The 27,981-nt window shown below is 36.0% G+C and overlaps 2 protein-coding genes across 2 annotated transcripts; one reads left to right on the top strand and one right to left on the bottom strand.

The window, feature by feature from the left end:
* The first annotated feature begins 719 nt into the window (after nucleotides 1-719).
* LOC121420650 (putative nuclease HARBI1) lies at nucleotides 720-5,943 on the top strand. The gene is made up of 4 exons (XM_041615314.1): nucleotides 720-1,070; nucleotides 3,211-3,477; nucleotides 3,976-4,112; nucleotides 5,278-5,943. The coding sequence occupies exons 1-4, from the start codon at nucleotides 720-722 to the stop codon at nucleotides 5,570-5,572; spliced, it is 1,050 nt and encodes a 349-aa protein (XP_041471248.1). The 3' UTR covers nucleotides 5,573-5,943.
* A 1,737-nt stretch (nucleotides 5,944-7,680) lies between these two features.
* Nucleotides 7,681-11,946, bottom strand: LOC121419981. Its single transcript, XM_041614489.1, has 5 exons — nucleotides 11,880-11,946; nucleotides 11,338-11,457; nucleotides 10,407-10,554; nucleotides 9,676-9,791; nucleotides 7,681-8,195 (listed from the first exon to the last, which is right to left on the bottom strand). The coding sequence occupies exons 1-5, from the start codon at nucleotides 11,880-11,882 to the stop codon at nucleotides 7,797-7,799; spliced, it is 786 nt and encodes a 261-aa protein (XP_041470423.1). The 5' UTR covers nucleotides 11,883-11,946; the 3' UTR covers nucleotides 7,681-7,796.
* Between the last annotated feature and the right edge of the window lie 16,035 nt (nucleotides 11,947-27,981).

Here is a 27,981-nt window from a genome sequence, read left to right as displayed (position 1 = left end):
CATTGGGCGTCAATGCAATAAGAACTTGCCCACTTGGGAAGATTTGCACAATGGTGTAAATTTCATATTCATATCAGGTCTGATAAGACGTTTCCTTGTGCAATTTAGCTCAAAATTGGCATTGCTGAGCAAAGCGATGCAATCTTGTTGAGCTTCAGAAATATTCTCTGGGTCTAAAGATGGCATGAATGCTGTCAAACCTCTGGTTAGTGAACGTTCAATTTTTTGTACTTGCAGGTTTCTTTGTCTAGTTAGGCCTACTTGTTTTAGTTTGTCCCAAATGGGAGCATTAACGCTTGGCATATCGACCAAGGTTATCAATTGCCGTGCCCCATCTCTTGGGGCTGGGCAAACTTAGCGGCTAATGCCGGTATGCCTGGGCCTTAATTGGCCCATGTCACATTCACCTTCCCACTCTCGAAATCTAGAGCTTGTGAATTGTCATCATTGACATTGGTCACATGGACCTGACCTGCGTGGAACTGTATTTAAGAGTTCTGGGGCCCGTTGCAGAAAGAGTTGCGTTTAAACGCAACTCCAAAAATCAAACGCAAGTCCCCTGAATCTTACGCAACTTTGCGTTAGATCGCAACTCTGTTGCAGAAAAGAGATGCGTTTGATTTCTAACGCATCTATCAAGCGCAACTCTCCTCGATCAAACGCAACTTTGCGTTTGATCAGTGATCATACGCAAGTTGCAGTAAATCCATAGCAACAACATGGCAGCCATACTATTAGCAGAAGCTGAGGAAGTGCAGCCACATCCTGGCCGAGTGATAAGGGATAGGGACCAGCCCCTCGACTCTCTTTCTGAGACGCAGTTAGTTAAGAGATACCGGTTCGGTCGCGAGGCAATTTTCTTTCTAATTAATCTACTCACCAATCAAATCTCACCACCAACGGAACGCAACAAGGCAATCCACCCCACACTACAAGTTTTGATAAGCCTTAATTTCTTCGCAACCGGATCGGTCTTGGAAAGTGATGCAAATATCCATGGCATTCACCGCAGCACCGTGTCTAGGATAATCCACAGGGTCTCTGAAGCCTTGTGTGGTCACAAGAGCCAGGTAATTATTCTTTACTTTTCTATTTTCATCATCATGATCACCACACTTAAAATTGTATGTTTCAGAGTTTGTCAACTGAAATGTAGAAATAAATGAGGGAATTCTAGATTTACATGTCATAGATCAAGACTCAATAGAGTCTAGTTAGTGAAGATGATAATGCACGAAACTTTAAAAAAAACGTAAATGGATATTATTACTTAGAGTTAGACGCCTATCCGGCGATAGCCGTAATCCAGCCGGCCCGACGGTGCAGAGCGAGCGGGCAGGCACGGCCGGGGCTTTCCCGTAGGATGCGGTTTAGCATGCATGGTGAGCGCTCCTGATATTCTGCTAGTGATATTCGGAACAACTGGATGTATTAATCCATATTAATAATTTATTACCGCAAACTAAGATATGAATGCCAATATGCATGTCGATAATGTTTGACTTGATACACTCACCATTAAATGGTTCTCCTTTTTTTTGTACTTCTATTGATTACAATTTCTAAAGCCAACCCTTTTGAAGAAGTGGGGTTGAAAATTTCGAGTCAACATCCAACTTTCGTTTGTTATTGTTGAAGATAGGAGCTAGCTTATCGATCGTGCTCGCCCTGCCTGCTGATACAATGAAGTCGATGGTCTCTTCAAATCAATTTAAGTGTTCCAACTGAAATCTAAATTAAATTATTAGGAATTTTACTTCAATTAAAATATTTTGAAATCATGCTAGTTTCATTCATGCCTAGAATACTTATAGTATCTAACCAATCTCTTGGCAAATTTCTTTATTGATCTACCATAAAAAGAAAATGAAAATTGATTTATTTTCAAAATAGCCTAATTTTTATTTTTTTATTTTTAGGTAATTCACCAAAGCATGAAACAATAAGGGACCGCAGAACGGGGGGGGACTTCAGCCCCCACTTTTTTCCAAAACCATGTACAAAAATGCAAAAATGACCATGCAATTGTGATTTTTTCAGCCCCCCTCCCCCTTTGGCTTTGCCCTCCTATAACTGTTTTGCTGCCCCTGACTATAGTAATAAAACAGGCACATGCACTATGTCTATCAGACTATCACCCTAAACCCAGTGCACTACCTTCTCCTATTACTAATTAGTAACATTAATTTATATACTGTTATGCTATACGAAAATAATTACATTCATCATTTGTAGTATGTTTGAGCCATCTTTATGATAAGAATGGGCCTGGTTAAATTTGAATAGACAATAACTTAGATAAATATAACATTAATGGTAATAATGATAATGATGGTAATAATAATGATGATAGTAATTAATGATGAAATAATAATTATAAATTAAATGAAAATGAATATGAGCTTTATACGAGTCTTTGAACAAACATCTCTGCCTCAATCATCATCAAGGCCTATATAAATGCCAGTGCATATGCGGTAGTCATGTAAATTATTTATAACCTTTCATGATTCAGGTGAGAGCATATTTACACCCCACTTTATCAAGAACATTTTTCAAAAATATAAAATGACAATCTTATTGCAACATTTTTTTGTCAGCCACCCCCCCCCCCAAAAAAAACACTTAATTCTAAAAGCTATGAAAAGCCATGAAATACTGTCTTTTACCAAAATGTTATCTCAATACCTTACAGAAATTAAATTGGTGTACTTGGTATGATGGGATTCAAACACCAATTTACCATAATTTTTATGCTCATGGTACCTGTTTGGATATGGGGCAGACAATTTCAAAGGCATCCCAAATTTGTATACAAACATTAAGTTTGATTGCCACTTTGTTGTAAACATTGCCTCATATTGTTGCCCCCTTGTTTCCTGCTTGAAGAAAATCATTTTAGAATTTTTTTAGGGTTGTTGCCACTTCTCTTCTCATTGCCTCTGAGCTCACCGACTTTCCAAGCTGTATTTTCACTGCTCATACAACATCATTCATCCCTTTCTTTGTGGATTATCATACTCACATAAACAAGGGAAATATTGATTTGATTTAATTTGATTTATTTCTACATTCCAATAACAAAAGTATATACAAGTATAATAATTTTTTCTCAGCATAACAGTGCAATAAAAGAGACTTATCTTTAATTCCACAAAATAATGTTAAATATTCTTTTTTTTTCTTTATCCTGTATGTGTTATTTGACAGTTCATCAAGTTCCCCAGGACTGATGCTGAAACAGCCGCCAATATTCAGGATTTCTATAGAATCGCAGGCTTCCCGAGAGTGGTAGGGGCTGTTGATGGCACGCACGTGTGCCTACATGGCTGCCCATTAGGCCCAGATGAATACGTTTACACCAATAGAAAGGGCAGGTCTTCCATCGACGTCCAATTGGCTTGCAACGCAAAATTCCAGATAATAAATGTCGTTGCGAGATGGCCGGGGAGTACCCACGACTCCAGGATTCTTCAGGTATTTATTACCGACTTATGTTGGAGGCAAACAACATACTAGAAGTCAGTTCTTTGTAACATATGTATATATACAAGAGACATATTAGGTTAGCTGCAACAACATCACTGTGACCATCTTTGTAGGAGCCAGCTCCTTGGTAGTAGTCACATGAAATAACATAGTATAGTCTATGCTTGCAGACCTTTATCAGTTATCACCACAGTAATAATTATTCTTTGGGGGTAAAACAATCAGCATCATTTGCATTTAGATTTGTACAATTGTATTCTTGTACTTAATGTCAAATACTAGATAAATTGCTGTGGACTTGAATTGCCACTTTGCAAATGATCATAGATCCCATGCAATACATAACTAATCCTTGTTAAAAAAAGCATTATGAGAAGGAAAATCCAATATCTTCACAAGATTATGCGAACTTAATTGTTAGAAAAGCATCACCATAAAGCTGAGATATCTTAGTAAATTTGATTTATTCTATTAATTTGTTAACAGAATAGCAGACTGTACCGCAAGTACAATAATGGAGAACTGAAAGGGATCATCCTCGGTGACTCTGGTTATCCCTTGATGACATGGTTAATGACCCCCATCCTTAATCCACAGACACCAGAGGAACAAGCCTACAACAAGTGAGCAATTCAACTTTTCCATGTAAAAAAAGAAAATTTTTGAAATCGCTTGAATGAGCGATTTCTGTACCATGTAATAAATGCTACACATAACAGTCGACACTCAATTTATGATCCATCATGCAGTTTATCGTATATCAATTGTGTCTGCATAAGTCTACCTTCTCAAGTCAACAACCGCCTTGTAGTGAAAAGTAATTCTTATATTTAAAGGTCAAGTCTATCTCAGCAAAATGTTGATTTGAATCAATAGAGAAAAATCAGACAAGCACAATGCTGAAAATTTCATCAAAATCGGATGTAAAATAAGTTATGACATTTTAAAGTTTCGCTTATTTTTAACAAAATAGTCATATGAACGAGCCAGTTACATCCAAATGAGAGAGTCGATAACGTCACTCACTCACTATTTCTTTTGTTTTTATTGTTTGAATTATACAATATTTCAATTTTTACAAATTTGATGATTAGGACCTCCTTGCCTGAAGCACGAAATGTTAAAATAATGGAATTCCACATGCTCAGGGAGGAATGAAACTTCATTTCACATGACAATGACGAGAAAATCAAATATTTCATATTTCATATAATAAAATACAAAAGAAATAGTGAGTGATGTCATCAGTTCCCTCATTTGCATACCGACCGAGATGTGCATATCACTGTTTTGTGAAATAAAGCAAAACTTTAAAATGTCATAACTTTCTTATTTTACATCTGATTTTGATGAAATTTTCAGTGTTATGCTTGTTGAATTTTTCTCTTTTTATTCAAATCAAATTTTTGTTGCGGTGGACTAGTCCTTTAACAGTTTTGGCAGACTCGTGTGTGATTACAAGAAATCCTGGAAAATTTACGACTAGACATGTACTCTGTAATGTTTTCTATACTTCATGTATCCACTAACAATGATATTGTTTGCTTTGAGATATATCCGCTAATCCTAAGCCTTCGTAGTGTTATAATGCCAAAGTATTGATAGCTTTTGTGCCTTCTTTTCAAACCAAATGTTTTCCTAATTTCTTTTTTCTCATCACAAAGCTATCTTGAATGTTTTTGCCCAAACAGATTGCATTTAAAAGATACACTTCAATTTGTCTTTAAATATCTTTTTGCTCAAAATCAAATTCTTTTGATTATCATACATTATCTACTTATTCCACAGTGCACAGTGCAAGACGAGATCGATCATCGAACAAGTGAATGGGCAGCTAAAAAATAAATTTAGATGTCTGCTCGGCCATGGCCTACAAATTCGACCAAATAGGGCCTGCAACATCATCATTACTGCATGTTGCATATTATTCAACATTAGTAAAAGATTCAGACACCCAGCAGCAGACGATAATGAAGATGACCACATGATCGATGACAACATGGAAGGAGAAATCAACAGGGAAAGGGGAGATGCAGCGGCCATCGCTGTCCGGGCCCAGATCGTACAGTCTTTTGTTGTGTAGTATATAATTTTTTCAATGGCTTCATCATTATATCAATGCTGGGATTTATGTAATGCCGTAAGCACTAATAATTTCAACCCCCCCCCCCCCTTCATAAGGATAACAAGTTGATTAAAAAGTAATATTTGGAGCTGGCAATTACGTATAACCTTCTACACACTTGTTGGTCAAATTTCTTTTGGTTGTAGTCTGTTTTAAAAATACCTAACAACATGGTCATAAGTTTTCAAATTATATACACTGATGCTCTTCCATTATGAATTAATATTTACTGTCCACTAGTTGAAACTGTGATTTGCTATAACACAGTAAACACTTCATTTTGTAAAAGCCAAGTAAAGCATCCTTGTACTTTTGAAATGCATGTTCAATATGCATCAAAATGGCACACACTCTGTTTTTGTGGTGAAGATTTTAAGAACACAATTGTAAATAATGTTCCAACTATGGCGAGACATTCATATACTACTGTATATAAAACATACTGAGCATTTTAAAAGGTTCGTATTATGGCAAAAAATTACCATAATATGTAAAACATACTGAGTTGTCATGTTATTATTTTCATATACAAGAATGGAAGGGAATCTACCATTGTGTTTAAAAATCAAGAGTCTCGAGAAAGGGAATGAATTTTTTTTTATTCTTTACACAATCTAACACATCTTTCAAAGTGATTGTTTGAGTTAAAATTCCCTTTCATGTCAAATCTCAACCTCAGCAACTGTTGATAATTAGCAACGTTGAATTGTTGGAACAGGGTGAGCATCAATATACTATTGATGTGCTGGTATTGCTGGATTTTTATACCATTAAAAAACACTACCTTGAAGGTTTTTAGACTTTTAATCTACATTGAATTTACATGTACATCAATGTAATTATATATTAGTTATTCAAGTTGTCTTTTTTTCCATGGCCAAAATCTCTTGTTCCTTTTTTTAAAGGAATGTATGCTCTGTAGAATAAGTATCCTTTATAATGGATCTCTTTCTTTGTTAAGTTTGATTTTACTTTCATGCAAACTTTTCTAGCAAATATGGGAAAATTTCAATTCTGTACCTGTACACATTTTTGTTCAAATACAATACCAAGTTGAAAAGAAGTGTTGCTTGCAATAATTGTTAGGAATGAAACACACCTTTGGTAAGGTTGATTTATTGTCAGGAATAATTTTTTTAAAAACATTTTGAAAAGCGAATTGTTATGTTTAGTATAGGCCAAGTCCTCTCTGAAAAAGTTTACTAAAAAACAAAAAACAAATCAAGCATTTATGATACTGAACATTCCATCAAAATCACATTCAAACGGTTTGTTAAGGACAGCCTCTTCCTCATAATGTCCTTCCTCAGAAACCTATTTACCTTCAAAACAGTAGTTGCATTCCTCCAGTACTACTTCTTTCATTTTCCACCTGAACATTAAAATAATATACATTTTTTTTATTCTGGAAGTTGCTGTTGATGGTAGTAGCAGTGACTTTATATTTCTATTCTGAAGACGAATTGCATATTACTGCACTTTGAAAATATAAATAAATGTAGTAACTTTCCTATGTTCCATTTAATTGTGAACAAACTTTCAGTATCGTGCTTAACTTTACTTTTTGTTGTAATGGACTTGGCCTTTCAATTGACATGGATGTCATTTACATATTGAAGGAGAAGATTCGACGTGAAGAAAACCATACTTGTACATGAATCGCAGAAGACAATGTCTCCTTGTTACTACATTCAGAGTGAATGTAACTAGTTTGGGCAAAAATAGCATCCACAGTGAAATGAGAAGCAGATCAGGAACCAAAAGCTTAATTATCTCTAAATTGTTGGTTTGCAATAATTTTTTTTTAAGAAACATGAACATGTATCTCCAATATTATGTTTTTTTTTGTGAATAAACCCAGCTTAAGTCAATAAAATGCCATATTCATGCCCTATCCAATGGTTAATATGCCTCTCTCATTGGCCATCGATATTTTGTGTACCAAATTTTCTTCTCTCAATATGTGCACTGTGGAATAACTAGGATTTTTTTTAAAGGTTACTTGAAAATATTAGGTAAAAACGTAAGAGATAAACAAAAATCATCAAAACAATCATCAACAGTGTATGGTTTCCTTCATGTAGAGTATATTCATGAAAAGTCCATCTTGATACCAACAAGCTGAAGTTTCAGCTTGTTGTTACCAAGGTGGACATCACATGAAATACACATTGCAAATGCCTTAAAATTCAATCATTCCCAATGACTGAATGCCATTTTTTTCAATGGCCTCTAAGGCATTTGCAATTCTACTGAGAAACAAGTTTCGCTCTGCAGAGAGGGAAACTTGTTTCTCAAGCAGTCGAATCCTCTCCTTCTCCAGCTCTACAAGCTGGTCAGTTGAGGAAAGTTTTCTTTGAGGGGTCTTGGTGGCGGAGGTGGTTGCAGCAGCTATTGCAGTTAAGGTAGTGGTTGTGGCAGCAGTGGAGGTGTTGACAGCAGCGGTGGCGGTGTTGACGACAGTGGTTGTTGTGTTGACGACAGTGGAGGTTGTCTTGACACGATCAGGGGTGCGTGAACACGCTCCTGCAGCCATGCTGCTGAACAGCAGGCAAGCCTCATTGTCTCCATCTATTGTGTCCTAAGCAGAAATGAACATTGTCATTTGATTAAATGCATGAATAAAAAAAAAACCTGTTCATTGATTATAAGACTATTAGATAGCAGTCTAAGTGCAAAATCAACTTGTACCTTATTTTAAGTGAATTTTCATCTATCTTCAATTTTTATTTTAAACCCTGGTTTAACTTAGACCACTCAATTCAGAAGTCATGGAGTGGCAGTTTTAACATCTTCAGCAAATTGAGACATTATTTCCGTGAATAGGAATATGGATTTAATTGTCAGAATACAACACTTATCATTATGGTTGAACAATCTATCAACATAATAGTAGAGTGCATTTATTGTTTTGCATTTAGTTTGAATGATGATTAAATATTTTGACACATAAGCATTTTTATTATCTCAATGAACTTAATATTGTGGTTTAACAATAAAATGAAGTAATTTTAACTTCACAGTACTGACTTAATACCACAAATCAATGATTTCTATTTGTTTTTATTTGACTCTCATGAAAATCCTAGCAAAGGAATGCAAGTATACATCATTGCATGATAAATGAGGAAATGTATGTGTACAATGGGTAGAAATGGTGGAGATGAGATGGATATAGGAGATGACAAAGGAAATGTAAAATGAAAAGGATCAAAGGATCAAAAGAACAATGGTTACATCTAACTTTAAAGAAGAATGAAACCATAGTTTGCTTTTACATGTTGTATGAAAAAGTTGCAATCAAATTATAAGATCAAAGAAAGTTAGAGAACAATTGGAACAGCAAATAAGAAAGGAGCATTTTAATGTCGAAATCATTAATGCTATGGAGGTTCCACTGGCAAAATCACCAAAATTTGTGATGCCACAAATCATCTACACTACACCCCCCCCCCCTTGTAAATGTACTCCAAAACATCCTTTTTTTGCTCATTCTTATGATAGTACACATTCTTTGCCCCTAATGGAACCCCTATAACATGCCCTCCTATGAAGGGAAAAAAAGAAATAGAAAAAACCTGATTTATGAACAGGCTTGATAAAAGTAGAAATTTCAGTAAAAAATATGTAAACAAGTGATTGGGGAGCTGTACAACTTAGAAAAAAACAGTCGCATTGCAATGGGAAGATGGTCAATTTTTCTCTCTTTCATTGGATTGTTCCTTTGGTTTTTCTGTTTTCACACAAGCGAGCTTGTTCCCAGGGTTTTTTCTCCTTTAAACAATATCATGCACAACTAATCAATTTATTCTGTCACTAAATTATTTTTTTCAAATGCATCTAATGTCGTAAGACAGAAATTTTTACTCACAACATTGAAACATTACAGAAATGTTGATGTGTTTTGCTCGATATGAATGAGGAATAATAACAGAAAGTGTTCTTTGAGCAATTTCTTTTACATATTTCCAAAACATGGACAGCAAAATTCCAAGTAATTGCAGTTGCGCATAATTTTGTAAAATAACATTTTCAAAATCAAAATTGAAAAATGTTCTTACTTGGGACGAGCTAAAGCCTGCTTCGTCGGAGGACGCGACTACCCCCTGCACCGTTTCTCTTGCGAGAACCTCCAGAACAGCCTCTAACGTGGGCCGGACTTCAAGGCTGCCCCCACCTGTTTTTTTTTTCAATACACAAAAAAATGAAGTCATCAATATCTCACAGCAAGAGCATTAGTAGCAATAATATAACAGTCAGTTTAAATCTCAAACTGAAATCCATTACTCATTACCTTGATGAAATTGAATTTTTTTTTTCCAAAGATAAAAAATAAATCACATATAAGAAAATTGTCTGACGAAAGAAGATCATTAAAATATTAGCATTTAAATATTCATGCCAACCAGTAAACACACCACAATAATTTGCCAACTCCTTTGAGCATAGCATCTCTCCATCAATAAAACAATATTTCACTCAAGAATTTATCTTTGTTCTACTAGTTTATGTTTGATGATGGATTAATGTTCAGAGTGCAAGAACATCCAACTAAAGTAGGAGTTACTAGAGTGAACTTAATTTGAGTAGGAATGTCTGTCCGTGTTGAGACGCAACAGCATCCTCATGAACAAATTGGTTTATTGCGGTACTTTCAAACTTATCAATCTTCATAAAACTGAAGTTTTTTAAACTTGAGATAAAGATTACTTTAAAAGCAATTTTTACAGAAAAATCTATGAAAAAAATTCAACAAGGTGTTAACCCTTAACCGATTGATCGTGCTCATTACCTGTCATGTTTCGTTGGGCCTTATATTTTAAGGCTCTTTGCTTGAGGTCAGCCCACTTCCGGACGACCTCCTCCTCCTCCCTCTGGTAGCCATTGGCCCTAAGTACTGCCGTTGCCTTTTTCCAGTACTTTTTTTTTCTTTTCTCCACCTGAACATGAAAAAAATATTCATTTTGATTTTTAATTCTGTATTAACGAACTGTATTTCATTTTCAGACTAACAAATCTTTGGATTAACAAACCTTATTGCATTTTTTCCAACAAACCTAAAGAACTACAAATCTTATTGCGTTTTTGGACAACGAATCATATTACAGATTCGGATTAACAAACCTTTGAATTGACTCTATTCTGGCAGTTTTGTATCTAATTCAAGGCTAAGACCCATGCTTGCAAATCTGAGGACAAAGCCATGTACAATACTTGCATGTACATGTAGAAGATTGGTATAGTGTGACACCCCAAAAAAAGTTAATACCACAAACTACATTTGATGGATGAATGAAAAATGACAAATACATAATTCCAAGACTTTTTTTATTTTAACATAAAACAGAATTTACAGAAATCAAGCTGATTTTTTCTTTAATTCAAATACATTATAATTCTCAATTTAAACAGAGTTGTTTCAGGTCTCATAGGTTTAATATCCAGGGCTTCTTAACACGAAGGTTAGCAATCAATCGCTAAATACCAATGACCAAGGAAGATCATCATTGCATGCGTGCTGTTTAAAATACTGATCGGGAACCAAACGGTGCGCTTCTTTTATATTTGCAATTCATTGCAAACCTTTGAGTTACTGAGCCCAAAACTAAAAGAAACAAATAATTTACAAATTGAAATCCATTGAGATATTATGACCATCTTGGAATAAAGTTACAATCTTTACTTTGAACATGATGATAGCTAAAAAGGAAGATCTTTCTTACCGGAACGCTGGCATGGCCAGCCTTGCCAAAAAGCACAGATTTGTGCCTTTGAACATAGTGGCACAGGCAGTGCACCTCCCCATCATGCCAATTTCTTCGTCTTTTTTTCTTTTCATCTTCCTGTATAAAAAAAAATTATGTACCAACTTAGACAAGGAAAAATATGGATCCATTAAAATATTAAGTTTCTCAACCATTTTCTGGCAATTAGGATGATGTGATTGCACAGAGATCTGGCCTTCTACCTTCCATGCCATTTCATAATGCATTCACTCAATATCTCACACAAATTTTAAGGTTGGTTCGGCTTTAATGTGGAGTCATGATAACACTTGAGAAGAGTTTAGTTTGATACACAAATTAATGTGAATTATGATCACTTGTACATGTATGTAAACACTATTATAAATTTCAAAGCCAATTGAAAATTAAAAATAATGTTTTGACAAAGTAAACTACATAAAAGAATCAATGCTTCTCAGTGACCCCCCCCCCCCCCTTCCTCATTCCATTTATATTGGGAGGATGGCACTGATTCTTACCATTTTTATATTGGCTTGAAACTTGTGAAATCTGCAACAATGGGTAGAAGTTTGGTGTACATCATGATCATCTACCACATGGAAACAAAGTCAAAATCAGTCAACAAATAAAGAAGCATTTTATGTTAATTTTGAAAAACACTTATAAATTTCCCCTAAATTAGCATGAGTAATTTTCTGGTCAAAATTTCAAAATTCTGTGTACAAGTTTGGTAAACCTCATGCAGCTCTATCAGATAAAAGGGAAAAATAAAGTCGGTCAACAAATCACGTACATGCATAGCGCCAACTTAATGTGTGCCACCATCTTGCATGTTGGTAACCGATAAAATTAGCATTTTCAGATTTTTTCAGACTTTGACATTATCCATGACTGAAACATTGACCAATCAAAAACTATGATTTCACAAGAAATATGAATATTCATACCTGAAAATATAAACAGAGACAAGTTTTTATGTGAAATTTAAAGCCAGTACTCCAAAATATTAAAGGGTATTGATTTGCCTTTTAAATGACCCTAGTTAAAACAATAATTTTATAAAAGCTATGTCAGCAGGGTTCTAATAAAACATATTTTATTTAAAAAAAAATGTTTTTTGTTTTAAAACATTTTAATTTTTCTTTTTTCAACGAATGATGCAATTTTCTGCAAATCAATTAAACTATACAGTCTGATGTTTTAAATACATTTTGGGAGTATTAAATTAAGAGAAGACTGCAATTTTTGATAATGAATTCCCCACAGAAAAATTCATACCCCCCCTGGAAATAAATCATGGTAGGCCTACCACTAATAGAATGCAGAAAAAAAAACACTTAAGTTGATTTTTTTTTAGTTTATTCCTCATACATGTACATATATACATGTAGTGCTGGAATATTTTGAGTCTTGACAATCTAAGTGCCAGGAGAAGAATTTGCACAATGGAAGAAAATTTAAAAAGATTACAAATCATGGTGAAAAATGAAAGCAAACTTAATCATTTATATTTTTCAAGTCAGAACCAGTTTGTCAAATTAACCCTTTCTATAGTTTAAAAAAGAATTTCGAAAATAACAAAATTGGGTTTACCAATGGCGATGCCCGTATGATTCAACAATTGTGATCTCCAAACCTCTCTTAGAGACAGTGATTTTCCATTAAAAAACTTGTCTTTTCCGTTTCTGAAAATCTGTAATTCCATTTTAACTTTATCTAAAAATGGAAATTCTGTTGTGTCACTGAAAATGTACACAGCAAAAACCTGATCAAACTTGTCATTTTTTCATCATTATAATTTTTCTGCCCTAAATTATTATTATTTTTTTTTTGGGGGGGGGGGGATTATACAGGCCACCCCCTCACTTGAATATTGTGATCGACACCCATGCAGGCCAAACCCAAGCAAGATTATATGTGAAAGTATTGCCCACATGTTGTACATTTTTAATTCCCATGGCCATCATGATGGCTTTTTAAAGTGTAATGTAAACCTTTTTTTTTGATAAGCAAGTGCAAGTTAGACTAGTATGCCCACTAGTATTCAACCCAGCAGAATTGAAATATTTGTGGACATCTTCCCCAAATATTTAGAAATAGGCCTAGGAATATATCTGATTCTGAATTCCAGACCTTTGTTATTTCCAGGATAAACTGTTGTCGGTAAATTTCTTTATCAATCTGTCGACTGTGTGCGCGGAGGATCAAATTATGCGGCGATGGTCTTTTGCACTGAATGGCACTAGTATTCAATCTAGACTAGTTAGGATTGATAGAGAATTTCAATATAGTTTTTTTGTTTCGTAGTGCCCAAAACCTTCGCCGAATAATACGATCGCCCGCGCACGCAGTCGACTGGTTGAAGAAAAAACTAATGGAAATAGAATAATCAGCATTTGCTCTTGAAAATAAAATGGGTCTGAAAGCATCTCTAGTCTCAGGTATGCCTAAATTCTATATTTCTAACGTCAGAGTCTCAGACTTAGACTACGGTACGGTAGCCTACCGTACATTAATATTTCAGGGAATTCAGGAAACTCTCCAAACAGGTTGAAATGTGGACCAAACATTAGATTTACTCACATTATTCTAACGTGTCATTACTATTAGTATTTTATCTGACATTGAATATAATATTACCGGGAGTCGGTATTAAATGGGCCGCACAAACACCATTATTGCTAACGTTAGACATTACACATGCAACGCCACAGGTCACCACACTACAGCACAGCCACAACTCCGGGGAAGACGATTGCATGTGTCACTCGGTACGTCTGTGCGAGAATTTCAACGATGCCAAGACGAAAAATGTGCATTAAATTTCGCAATTTCACATCATCACTTCGATTGGTCAAACGATACTTAGCATCTTTATACTTGAAATACCAATTCATGCTAAAATTACATGGTTTACATAAGTATTAATGACATAATTTAGAAAGTAGGGGCGAAATTCAATGTCTTACCTTTGCAGAAATTTCCGGTGCAGGCAGTGGATTTCTGTAAAATTTTCGCGGGTGAAACAGCGCGCGACCATATCAGGCTCGTTCACGAAGATTTTTTATTTTTTCTCACACCCGAATCAAACGCAAGTTGCAATCAATCGCAACTTGTTTTCTGCAACGGAGATTTGCGATAGATTGCAAGTTGCGTAAGATATCACCCGCAAAGTTGCGGTTGATCTGAGTTGCGTTCGATGGCAACTTTTGCTTTCTGCAACGGGCCCCTGGTCATCATAACTATTATTATCATCATCGTAAAGAAGACAGCCTCAGAATACTATCTTGATAATGGCTGATCTATGCCTGGGGAGTAACTGGCTCCCTGACTGGTTCTGAAAAGCATGGTTCTCCAGTGCTTCAGTCAAAAGTGATTCTAATTTAGTCTCTCCTCAAACTCAGAGTTTGAAGTTGAGGGGGAAGGTTTATTCTTTTGGGCTTGGCTTTGTTGGTGTCATATCGGATCCTATGCCCGAAGAGCCCGATGGAGATTTAATATCTCCTTTATCTTTAATATGTTTTTGACAATTTTATTGGGCTTGGCTTTCAATAGTGCCATATCAGTACCTATGCCCGAAAAGCCCGACGGAGATTCAATCATATCTCCTTTATCATGAAGTTATCTAGAACTGTATTCGACGAAGTCGAATATACGTAGACTGTTGATTCGAAGCTGGTTGCTGGCTCGTAGAACGGGTCCCTGCGCCCGGCTTCGCCGGCGTCTGGCCCGGTGGAGAAACCACACTCCGCTGCGACTGAGTCCCTGGCGGGCTGGTACTCCACATTCAATAATTCACGATTCATAATCGTATTTTCGTCAGGAATTACTCCAACTCGAACCCAATGTTGATATCAGAAGAAGGTTGTAATAGAAAAAGGCTCTATCGCATAATTTCCAGCAACCAACTCGAAGAAGGGGAAGAAAAAGCAATTTTTATCTTACCCCAAATGGCGGAAAATGACTGCCAAATCAATGCTGCGAACGTAATGACTGCGCATGCGCGGGCGGGATCTCCTATAATTTCTCCAGGAGAATTACGAAATAAAATAATTGATTATGGCTTATGTTTGATATTAATTCTAGAAATATGGTTCAGAATTTACTTAATCATATATACTCACATAAATATATTAACATACACTGTATGTTTATATACACTAAATAATATTTGAGAAAGAAAATGACAAATTCATTAATCATCATGCATGAATGTTTATATATATTTCCGTCATGTAAAAGAAGCCATAAGGCCAATTTTTTTATATATACAATGTTTGATGCATAAGTATTTTGCAGATATTCTTGATCTTTTTATCATTTATTCCAGGTATCCTTGGATCTTCGAAGCATATCACAATCGCTACTCGATTACACTTCGCGATTAGAAATTAGAATAGGGATTTACGTTAGTAGGACTTACCTGTAAATTTAGTTAGAATAGAGAAAACTTATAGGTCATTTAGTTTAGGAAATAAGATTGTATTTTTTTTTTTGGAATTTATATGAAATCTGTATGCAATGAAGACAAAACGGAAAGAATCGCCTTGTTCGTGAAAACTCAGATTTATCGGTATTTTATAACAGGGACTGTCATTATACAAAATATGTGTTAGAAAATGCTGTATTTGTACAAGCGCTATTTAAGGCGTTTGATGAATATTACAATTTAGTAACTGTTTAGGATGTAAAACATGTTACTATTAAAAAAAAACATTTCAATCAAGAACATAACGTTGAATTTAAATATAATATACATGAAACGGTTAAAGCTTCGTTATTATTAAAGTTTCTTGTTAAACATTTTTTTGGTGGAATTTATGTATACAAAAAATACGATCTTTAAAAAGAAAAAAAAATTGAATGGCATGTAATTTTAATTTACTTGAATGTAAAGAAAGGCTGATTTTGAGAAGAATACTGATTTTACATACATGAAGCAATGTTCAATTATTATGAAGTACTTTCATTTATTGAAATATAGAATACTATTGAAACTATAACACTGCACTTTGTTTTAAAAGAAAATGTATTCAAAAAGATTACTGAACTTAAAACAGTTATTTGACAAAACAAGGAAGGATTGTAAATTTTAATGTGCTTTGCAGAAACTTAAATTGATTAAAAAAAAATGATATTTTAAAACTGAAAAAGTGAACTTGATCTTTTACAAAACTAAAGAAAAGCTTAGATGATTTGATATGAAATGGTTTTGTATCATGCATTTGGCATATATGTTATATAGGTAAAGATATCGATACTACTTTTGTTTCTGGAAAGGGCGTTATAATAGTTTAGTCGACACTTTGATAAATAAATTTCTTTAATAGATATAATTAAGGTTCCCTAATTTCATGTCAAGATGGGGGATATTGTCAGGAAAGAAATTTAATACAATTGTAATGTTTCAATTGAGTTCAAACATGTGCTTAGCATTTATTGTTTATGTTTCAATTGATGTTTCAATGTACATATGTTTTGGATGTTTCAAAGGCAAGCTTTGGAAATGTTTGATACCCCCCCCCCCCCCCCCTATAGCACAAAATCAGGTGGATGCCATATTTTGTTCAAGTGTTAAAAATATTTCGTACTGCTAAGCATCTTCATACAGGTGTCGTAAATAGTTAATACTGTGCTTTAGCATGGATGAATATAGGTATACAAATGCACAGGAAGTCCCTTGTTATTAAAAATGTGTTGCTTTATGTATTCATCTGTCATTGAAATTCTTTGAATTACTTAATAGAAATTTCACAGTTAGTCCTAGTAACGGTAGGGTATATTAGGAGGTTAATTTTAGTAATTTGAGGAGAACCACCTAAGCCAGAATAAACTACAGGTGTTCGTGTAGGCAGTTTTAAGTTATAACTGAGGGACTACGTCGGTGACGAGATAACGACCCCAGCAGCAGCTGCCGCCGGTTGATTGGTCACAATTCATGTCATCATTGGGGGCTCGATCTCGTCCACTAATTCGTTGAAGCCACATCTCTCTTATCTGGGGGCTACTCATCGAGGGGTAACACAGTCTGCGGAGGCCGAGTGGAAGAGACATCGCGACCTGCGGAGGCCAGGAACTGGACCGACCGCCACCAGGGCCGAGTGGGGCATGTCAGACCAGATAGGATGATGGGGGCTCACATCAACGATTACCGTTTAAGTTAAATTATATTTTTATCCATAATCCATATCCATGTATATTTTCATGTAAATTATTGTAAAAGAAATCAATGGAAACCACAGAATGATTAAGAGCTTTGATTAAATCTTTCATAACTGTAATCCTCAGTTTTAACGTATTCCTTATTTGGTGTCAAGCAGCAGTAGTTAAATAATAAAAAAGTCACTTCCCACGTGACACATTTGTATCAAACAACAATTGATCTGTTTGAGTGCATGCCGGTGCAGTCAGGTAAAATGTTCGTCAGTGCACGGTAATATCGGGCTGTCGGACCTATGGCGATCGGCGAATCATTATCCCATCATTAAGTTTCTCCGCGTTCCTTTTTTCATCTGACAGTAAACTTAGCAATTCAGAAATCACGTACTTACCTTATTATTCTTTTCTTTGTTTACCAGGGTTTTTGACGATAGACTATCGTAATATAGGTGAAGGCAAAACACCACAGATTCGGCGGTTAAATGCTTTGTTCGCTACAATAGATATTGCGTGTGATAGTATCGCTCATGACCGCGAATGACAAACATTTATCCCATGTTAGGAAAAAATGAATGCATGCTTCATTAACACGCACAGAAAAAAAAACGGTTTATTGTACATTTTGATAACTTGGCAAAATGATTTTTTGTACCTAATCTATATCTAACTTAGGATCAATTTATACGGGTTATTATTCTTTCATAAATTAATGAACATATTTTTCTTTCTTTCTACGTTCATATACCGTTCAAATATTGATTACAATAAACAGAATCGTGCTACAAGGAGGCATGAAACTGATCCTCGAACAAGTAGACGATTGTTGGATTTTTCTGAATCTCGAATATCTTTTAAATGGCAAGTCCAACCCCAAAAAATGATGATTTTAATAATGAGACAAAAGTCCAGCAAGCATAACACTGAAAATTCCATCAAAATGGGATGTGATATAAGAAAGTTATGACATTTTAAGTTCGCTTAATAAAAAAAACAGTGTATATGCACATCCTGGCCGATATGCAAATGAGGAGACTGCTGACGTCATCCACTCACTTTTTCTTATATATTTCATCGTATGAAATGTGAAATGTTCTAATTTTATCCTCATTGTCAAGTGAAGCAACGATTAATTCCTCCCTGAACACGTGGAATAGCATTGTTGAATACTATATGTTTCAGTCAAGTTGTTACGCATTGTCAAATCTCTAAAAAGAATATTCATAATTCAAACAATTAAAAACAAAGAAATAGTGAGTGAGGGTGATCACTGACTGTCTCATGTCATTGAGTTGTGCATGGCACTGTTTTTGAAAAATGAACAAAGCCTTAAAGTATCATAACTTTTTTACTTCCGATTTTGAAGAAATTTTCAGTGTTATGCTAGTTTGATTTTTCTCCATTTATTCAAATCAACATTTTTGTGAGGTGGACTTCACCTTTAAGGGTACTTAAATGGTGAGCTGACTTACACAATGGAAAGTCTATTTACTTTTGAAAATGTTATAAATAGATAGTGATGGGATATACCTTCATATATACCAATCGTGGTGCCAGTGTTCATTGGTAGAGAAGTGTGAAGGGGGATGGTCCAACTGTTACGATACTGCAACAAATAACAATGAAGATGTAATTTAAATTTCCTTTTTTATTACAGGAAATAATTATACATAAATAAAACAAATAATGATCTTACATAAATCTCTTGAAGTGTCTGATGTACAATCCAGGGTTATAGTTCACTGTTATAGTCCAATATATATATATTCCAGGTAGGCTGGGAAGATTCCTTATTGATGATGGCGATGATGAAACTGATGTTGAAGTCCGATGAATAATAAAAGTCACTGTAACGAGTTGAAATGTCCGTGAAGACGATGTTGATGATGATTAACAGTCAATTTCAGCAATCCATGGGTTGAAGCGTGTTCATTGAACAGGTTGATGATGTTGATGATCTCGATGAGAACTGATAATTTCTCTCTCAAAATAACTGCAAACAGTTCATTGATGCATAAACTGCTCTGATCTGATCTGGTGAAGTGATCTCATATGATGTGATGTGATCTCCTGCTCTCATATGATGTGATGGTGTGATGATGTCCTTAAAGAAACTGCAGCTATATATACTAAGTTTCAACTAATCTAGAAGCTTCTAAAAAATGTCACCACCATGGAAGGTTCTAGCACCTTCTTCCAAAAGAACATTCTCCTTTCAGGAGCAGTCAAAATCCAGAAGACTCTTGAATGACCTCATTGAAATCAAGAGTGTCAATAACATAGCTAAGCCTATTGTTCCTAATCTCTATTCAGAAATAACAATACAACTCCTTGGCCTTTTAAATAGGCAAGGCCTGCATAATAAAAAGACATCTGGAACGTTCTTACAAACATGCTGTGGAATGTACTTGATCATTCTAGGCTATTCTTAAAGAGGAAATAACTAATAGATTAATGTAACTGCTTTCACAATTCTTCTACAATTATTCTTATATATAACACCTCCCCCACCGGGGAAAAGAAAGCTTTACCGTAGTAAAGGTTTCTTTAAGATTACTTTTTCTTTTAACTGTTCAAAGTCATCTTGATAAATCATTTACAGTTATCGTGTACAAAGAATAGTACTTAACGAACATGTCAAGATAAATGAACATTAAAAATGTTTTCTTCAAATGACACACTTGGTCAAAATCATGAAAATTTCACTTTTTATACTCTTGATAGAGCATCAGCAAATTACATTATTCTTTACCTTTATGTGTACAATTTTCAAAGGGAATGGTTGGAGCGGTGCCAGGTAAAAATGGCAGAGGTAAAAATGGCAGAGGTAAAAATGGCAGAGGTAAAAATGGCAGAGGTAATAATGGCAGAGGTAAAAATGGCAGAGGTAAAAATGGCAAAGGTAAAAATGGCAGAGGTAAAAATGGCAGAGGTAAAAATGGCAGAGGTAAAATTGGCAGAGGTAAAAATGGCAGAGGTAAAAATGGCAGAGGTAAAAATGGCAGAGGTAAAAATGGCAGAAGTAAAATTGGCAGAGGTAAAGATGATAAAGATAGGCTACATTATGATTGTCATCCATGACCGGACTCTTGTCGACGAAATGGGCTATAAAAACTGATTAAATATTGTGTTGTTTTTCGTCATTTAAGATATACACTCTGTCATTAATATGACTAAACTCAAGCATTTTCTTGCCAAAATGATTTTACTTAGTAACTGCATGATGAAAGGATCTTAAGCTCGTAAGCAGAACAACGCTTTACATACAAACTCAACGATTTTTAAAATGTAAACACCACTGTGTGCAGCCACTAACCCTCTGAAACGAACAAGTTCGGGTCTACGTCGAACTACTTTCATAATTTAAACTGGATAAAAAATAACTGAACATTCTGTAATAAAAGTTTTTTTTTTAATTTCCATATATCATGATGAATCATGATGAATAGATCCGCCAGTGATGTCACTGGCGGATCCATGGGGCACAGCTGGCCCGTGCCCCCCCCCCCCCTTGAGAGGTACAATTAAAATCTTAGCAAATAATATGCTAACTCAAGTGTGCCCCCTTTTTAAAGCGAGACCCTTTTCTGCTTGCTATCTATTTTGTTTGCGAGTTAGTAGGCAGAAAACTTTTATGCATGTCATTTTTCAGAAAAATGAGCCCCCCCACCTGGAAAATCCTGGATCTGCCCCTGATTAATGTGATACGTTAAATGTAAATGATACAATTATTGTTCAGTCTTTATAGAGCATATTTCAATGCAGCTAGTTCAAGTGGATGCCAGGTTCCAAAAGGGTTTGACGTCATATATGGGAAGCTGCCCCATGACATTTTATGCACTAAAAAATGGTTCATAATTGCTTTAAAAAATATTTCAGGAGCGTCAGTGAAATGGGTTGTCTCTTGATATATACTGAAGATAAAAAACATTTGGATTTTTCTAGAAAATTACATTTAATTAATATTTTCTATACACCAAATATGGGAAAGCTGCTCGCAAATGACGTCACCATTGAAATATAAAAGTATAGCTTTTTAAATCTTTGATTGATTTCCTAAAACCCTCACCATTATCATATTATTTGTTTTTGCTATTCTACAATGACTTTTAACCGAGGTTGAACTTCCCCTGTAATGAATTAAATACAATTGCGATCAAGAGTGTGCTTCAAATTTGAATACTAATACAGCGATTTGACATAATGTCGTCCATGAGAGTCCAGAAAAATAAGATATTCTAGCCAAAAGATTATCAATTTGGTGCAGACGATCTATCTATGATTTTAAGAATGTCACCCTTTCCATTATGTTTATTTTCTCAGAACCTTTCTTAGTTAATCTATGTAGGGCTTACATGCGGGGGCTTTTTGATTTTTTTTTCATGGGGATTGAAGACTCTTTTTACCTATACCATTATGACCTCTGCCATTTTTACCTCTGCCATTATTACCTCTGCCATTTTTACCTCTGCCATTATTACCTCTGCCATTTTTACCTCTGCCATTTTTACCTTTGCCATTTTTACCTCTGCCATTTTTACCTCTGCCATTATTACCTCTGCCATTTTTACCTCTGCCATTTTTACTTCTGCCATTATTACCTCTGCCATTTTTACCTCTGCCATTTTTACACCGAGCCGGTTGGAGCATTAGGCTCCATCTGTACAGGTTTTGATTCTTTGTTTTGAATTTCTCCAAAAACACAAGAGGATTGTGGTCTGTATAGACTGTAATCTCTTCATTGGTTAGATACACCTCAAACTGCTGAAGGGCTAATACGAGACTCAGGGCCTCTTTTTCAATATTTGAGTACTTCTTCTGAAATCTACTGAGTTTCTTAGAGAAGTAGCACACTGGTTTTTCGATGCCTTTTTAATCTTCTTGGAGCAATACTGCTCCTACTCCAACATCACATGCATCAATTGCTACTTTGAATGGCTTGTGAAGTTTGGAGCTGCCAAAATAGGCTCATTCACCAAAATGGCCTTTAATTTCTCAAATGATCTTTGACATTCGTCAGACCAAACATACTTCACTTTTGCCTTCAGCAGGTTTGTCAGAGGACTAACCATTGTACTGAAATTTGGAACAAATTTCCTGTAGAAGCCACTCATACCTAAGAATCTGAGCAATTCTTTCTTAGTTGTGGGAATTGGGAAGTCTAAGATAGCTTGTATCTTGGCTTCTCTTGGTAGCACTTGCCCTTGACCAACCACATGACCAAGATATGACCTTTGCCTTGGCAAATTCACTTTTCATCAGATTCACTACTAGATTGGCTTTGTCCAGCCTGTCAAACAGTGCTCGCAAATGATTCAGATGATCATTCCAAGTATCACTGTATACTAGGATGTCGTCTATGTATACGACACAATTGTCAAGTCCGGCAATCACTTGATTTGTTAACCTTTGGAAGGTTGCTGGTGCATTTTTCATTCCAAAAGGCATGACTTTGCATTGAAATAAGCCTTCAGGTGTGACAAAGGCTGATATCTCTTTGGCTCGGTCAGTCAATGGCACTTGCCAATATCCTTTAAGCAAGTCTATCTTTGTGATATAGGCAGAATTTCCAACCCTATCAATACAATCTTCTAACCTAGGAATTGGATACGAGTCAGTCTTAGTAACTGCATTTACCTTTCGGTAATCAATGCAAAATCTCTGAGAGCCGTCTGGCTTTGGAACCATTACAATGGGAGAACTCCAACTACTCTGACTCGGTTCGATTATGTCATTATCTAATATAAACTGTATTTCCTTATTCACCATTTCCAACTTGCTTGGATTGAGCCTATAAGGATTATGTTTGATAGGTCTTACATCACCTACGTCTACATCATGTACAGTAAAAGGTGTACGACCTGGTTTGTCTTTACACACATTCTCATATTCTCTTAACAGGCCAGATATATCATTTCTCTGATCTCAGGCAGGTGTTTTAATGCCTCATCCATATTTCCTAACATCTCTGAGTTAGACAACTTTATACCACATGGTTCGTTCTTAGATACATCTGTATAAGACAATTCATTATCTGTCTTTCCATAGCATTCTTCTTCATGTACATCTACATGTTTTTCTTCTTCTTTGACCTGTGTTGTACCTATTGGCTGACTAGCCTCTCGCTCAAAGTATTCTTTTAACATGTTTACATGACAAACTCTTTGAGACTTTCTTCGATCAGGGGTACTGATCACATAGTTAACATAATTCGATTTCTTTTTGACTATGTAGGGACCACTAAACCTAGCTTTCAAGGGCTCACCTTGCAAAGGCAACAACACTAACACTTTGTCTCCAGGCTTGAAACTTCGCTCTTTTGCATTTTTGTCAGCTTGAGCTTTCATTTTCCCCTGCGACTCTTTCAAGTGTTCCTTAGCCACATCACAAGCTTTTGAGAGTCTTTCTCTAAACTTTGACACATAGTCTAGAAGGTTTACATCATCATCCTGAACCATAAACCTCTCTTTGATCAGCTTTAGGGGACCCCTAACCTCATGACCATAGACCAATTCAAATGGACTGAAACCCGTGGACTCATTAGGGGAATCCCTAGTTGCAAACAGTAGGAATGAGATCCCTTTATCCCAGTCATCGGGATAGTCTTCACAATAAGCCCTAATCATGGTCTTCAAAGTCTGATGATAGCGTTCTGACGCTCCTTGGGACTGTGGGTGATAAGCAGAGGACTTGATCTGCTTTATTCCCAACTCCTTCATAACTTGCTGAAATATTCCTGACATGAAATTTGACCCTTGATCAGATTGAATTTCCTTCGGCAGACCGTACCTAGTGAAAAACTGCACTAACGCCTGCACCACTGTCTTCGCATGATACTCCTCAAAGGTATCGCCTCTGGAAACCGTGTAGACAAGTCCATAATCGTCAGGAGAAATCTGTGACCCGACCTCGTTCTGGGTAAGGGTCCGACACAATCAACAAGAACCCTAGTAAAAGGTTCATCAAATGCAGGAATGGGTATCAATGGAGCAGGCTTGATAGAAGGCTGTGCCTTACCAATAATCTGACATGTGTGACATGTCTTACAGAAATGCACAACATCTTTGTGCATCTTAGGCCAATAGAAATGCCTCATAATTCTATCTTCTGTCTTCCGAATACCGACATGACCTGCCATAGGTAACTCATGAGCCATTTTCAGAATATCTGTGCGGTAACAAGGAGGAACTACAACCTGGTGAATTATACACCAATCTTCATCAGCTGGTCTCCGGGGAGGTCTCCATTTCCTCATCAAAATGTCATCTTTGACATAAAAGCACTCAGGAACCTTATCAGCCTCAGCCTCAGAACATGCTTTTTGTGACAAGCTTTTTAATTCTGGGTCTGCCTGTTGTACCTGTACAAGGGAGGATTTACTAAACAAACTATCATTGTTAGCAACAGAGCCTTCAACACTATCCCCATTCAAATCCTTGAAAAAGGTTTCAGCTAACCAGACATCAGTACTCTCCTCTACATCAGCAGATTCCGCATCATCCTTTTCAGCTCTACGAGTCTGAGACCTAGTAACAACACAATCCGAAAATCCCTGGAAAATCTTCCTGCAACAATTCAGTTTCAGCTACCTCAACGGGCTTTTCCGAAACCACTGGAGATGCAACAACTTTATCTCCAGCCAAGTCGTTACCTAACAAGAAATCAACACCTTTCATGGGTAATTCTGGAACGACACCAACAGTCACAGGACCACTAACTAGGTCACACTTTAAGTCGACCTTATGCAAAGGAACCGACATGAAATTTGGGCCAATACCTTGAACTAAGACGTTGGCATTCTCTGAACTCTCCGGAGGAGAGCCGAATCCCCTGGCACCATCAGGGACTGTGCAGCCCCTGTATCCCTAAGGATCACCACTGACCTACCAGCAGCACCAGTCGAACAAGGGGATACTTCACCATCATGCAAAAAACTTCTAAAAGTTTCATCAACCTGCTTGACTTTATCAGCAAATACCAGAGAAAACACTCTCAACATCTCGATTAGGCTCTGATGGAACAAACTCCATCGAGGGAAACTTGTTTGCTTGACAAAACCCATGTCTTTCTTAGTTTTGGTTGGCATTCCAACCAATTTCCAACATGATTCTTTCAAATGTCCCGATTTATGACAATGAGTACAAATTTTGGAACTACGACTCTCAGACCTTTTGGTTGATTCTGTGCCCCCACTAGCCTGATTCTTGTTAGCGTCTTTGTCCTTGCTTGCATATTTTCCCTCACTAGGTTTATTGTGGGATTCAAATGACCCTTTACCTTTCTTTTTCCAATAATTCTTGAAAGGAGGCCTATCTCCACTACCCTTATGTGTGACCTCAAATTCATCAGCTACTATGGCTGCTTTACTGACTTCAGTAACTCTATGGTCATCTAAGTGAGATTTAATGCCAAAAGGAAGACTCTTTTTGAATTCTTCTAGGAGGACAACTTCCCTAAGGTGAACAAAATCTTTGTCAACTTTCAGTGATCTGTACCACTTATCGAACATCATCTCTTGTTCCCTAGCAAATTCAACATACGTCTGGCCTGTTTGTCTTTGCATGTTCCTAAATTTATGTCTGTACGCTTCTGGTACCAACTCATATGCATTGAGAATTGTTTCTTTTACTTTAGCATAGTCACATGATTGCATTTCAGAGAGCGAAGAATAGACTTTTGCAGCCTTTCCAACAAAAACACTTTGGAGGAGAAGAGTCCAGTATTCCTCGGGCCAATTCAATCTCTTGGCCACTTTTTCAAATGACACAAAATATGTATCAACTCCCTCTTCATCAAATTTTGGCACAAGGCGAATATTTTTCGCCACATCAAAGCCTTGGGGAGATTTATCTTTAGCAGAGTTAGTATTTGCATGAGCTAACTCCATTTCTTTCAACTTTAACTGGTACTCCAATCTCATTTTCTCCATTTCAATGTTTTCTCTGATTCTTTCCTTTTCAAGGTTTTGTTTGATTCTCTCTTTTTCCAATTCAATGTTTGCCAGTTGGATCTGAGCATCGTCTGAAACAATAACAGAAGTTTCAGACTCCTCTGTAAGCTTCATGTGACTAGCTAACAAGTCAATTATCTCTGCCTTCTTTAAACCTGGGGCTAGAGATACACCCAAATGATCACAAACTGTTATCAAATCATCTTTCTTCAGTGACTTCAAATGATCATATGACAATTCTGTCATTGCAAGAAATTCTTCAACATCAAATGTAGCCATAGTGAAATATACACAAATACAAGCACGTAATAACACAGTACAGTATATTCTAGAACTTTCCAAAATGTTTCCAATTCAAATTGGCTTTTGTTTCAAATTGACTTTCGTCTCAAATTGGCTTTCGTTTCCTGAAAAACTGTTTTTAGTTTCAAATTGGCTTATACAAATTTGGTTTTCGTTTCAAAATTGCCTTGGCTTGTACAAATTTGGTTTTCGTTTCCCGGACAAGCCCCCAAAAATTATTTGTTACGATACTGCAACAAATAACAATCAAGATGTAATTTAAATTTCCCTTTTTTATTACAGGAAATAATTATACATAAATAAAACAAATAATGATCTTACATAAATCTCTTGAAGTGTCTGATGTACAATCCAGGGTTATAGTTCACTGTTATAGTCCAATATATATATATTCCAGGTAGGCTGGGAAGATTCCTTATTGATGATGGCGATGATGAAACTGATGTTGAAGTCCGATGAATAATAAAAGTCACTGTAACGAGTTGAAATGTCCGTGAAGACGATGTTGATGATGATTAACAGTCAATTTCAGCAATCCATGGGTTGAAGCGTGTTCATTGAACAGGTTGATGATGTTGATGATCTCGATGAGAACTGATAATTTCTCTCTCAAAATAACTGCAAACAGTTCATTGATGCATAAACTGCTCTGATCTGATCTGGTGAAGTGATCTCATATGATGTGATGTGATCTCCTGCTCTCATATGATGTGATGGTGTGATGATGTCCTTAAAGAAACTGCAGCTATATATACTAAGTTTCAACTAATCTAGAAGCTTCTAAAAAATGTCACCACCATGGAAGGTTCTAGCACCTTCTTCCAAAAGAACATTCTCCTTTCAGGAGCAGTCAAAATCCAGAAGACTCTTGAATGACCTCATTGAAATCAAGAGTGTCAATAACATAGCTAAGCCTATTGTTCCTAATCTCTATTCAGAAATAACAATACAACTCCTTGGCCTTTTAAATAGGCAAGGCCTGCATAATAAAAAGACATCTGGAACGTTCTTACAACATGCTGTGGAATGTACTTGATCATTCTAGGCTATTCTTAAAGAGGGAACAACTAATAGATTAATGTAACTGCTTTCACAATTCTTCTAAAATTATTCTTATATATAACACAACCTTTCGCGATAACCGAGAAGGGAGGGGGGGGGGAATTCTGGACAGGGTAGTCTGAGAGAGGAAAATAAAATCAACGCACCCT

The sequence above is a fragment of the Lytechinus variegatus genome, chromosome 8, assembly GCF_018143015.1.
Source record: "Lytechinus variegatus isolate NC3 chromosome 8, Lvar_3.0, whole genome shotgun sequence".
Taxonomy (NCBI): domain Eukaryota; kingdom Metazoa; phylum Echinodermata; class Echinoidea; order Temnopleuroida; family Toxopneustidae; genus Lytechinus; species Lytechinus variegatus.
Note: the sequence above shows the minus strand (reverse complement) of the source record. Positions and strands in the feature narration are given on the sequence as shown.

Excerpts from the sequence above, each read along its gene's own strand:
- LOC121419981 (XM_041614489.1), bottom strand. Across the intron at positions 10,555-11,337 it reads CTGGCCATGCCAGCGTTCCG|GTGGAGAAAAGAAAAAAAAA; the intron begins GTAAGAAAGATC and ends TTTCATGTTCAG. Across the intron at positions 9,792-10,406 it reads GGCCCAACGAAACATGACAG|GTGGGGGCAGCCTTGAAGTC; the intron begins GTAATGAGCACG and ends AAAAAAAAACAG.
- LOC121420650 (XM_041615314.1), top strand. The coding sequence starts at position 720 with ATGGCAGCCATACTATTAGCAGAAGCTGAGGAAGTGCAGCCACATCCT. Across the intron at positions 1,071-3,210 it reads TGTGTGGTCACAAGAGCCAG|TTCATCAAGTTCCCCAGGAC; the intron begins GTAATTATTCTT and ends GTTATTTGACAG. Across the intron at positions 4,113-5,277 it reads GAGGAACAAGCCTACAACAA|TGCACAGTGCAAGACGAGAT; the intron begins GTGAGCAATTCA and ends CTTATTCCACAG.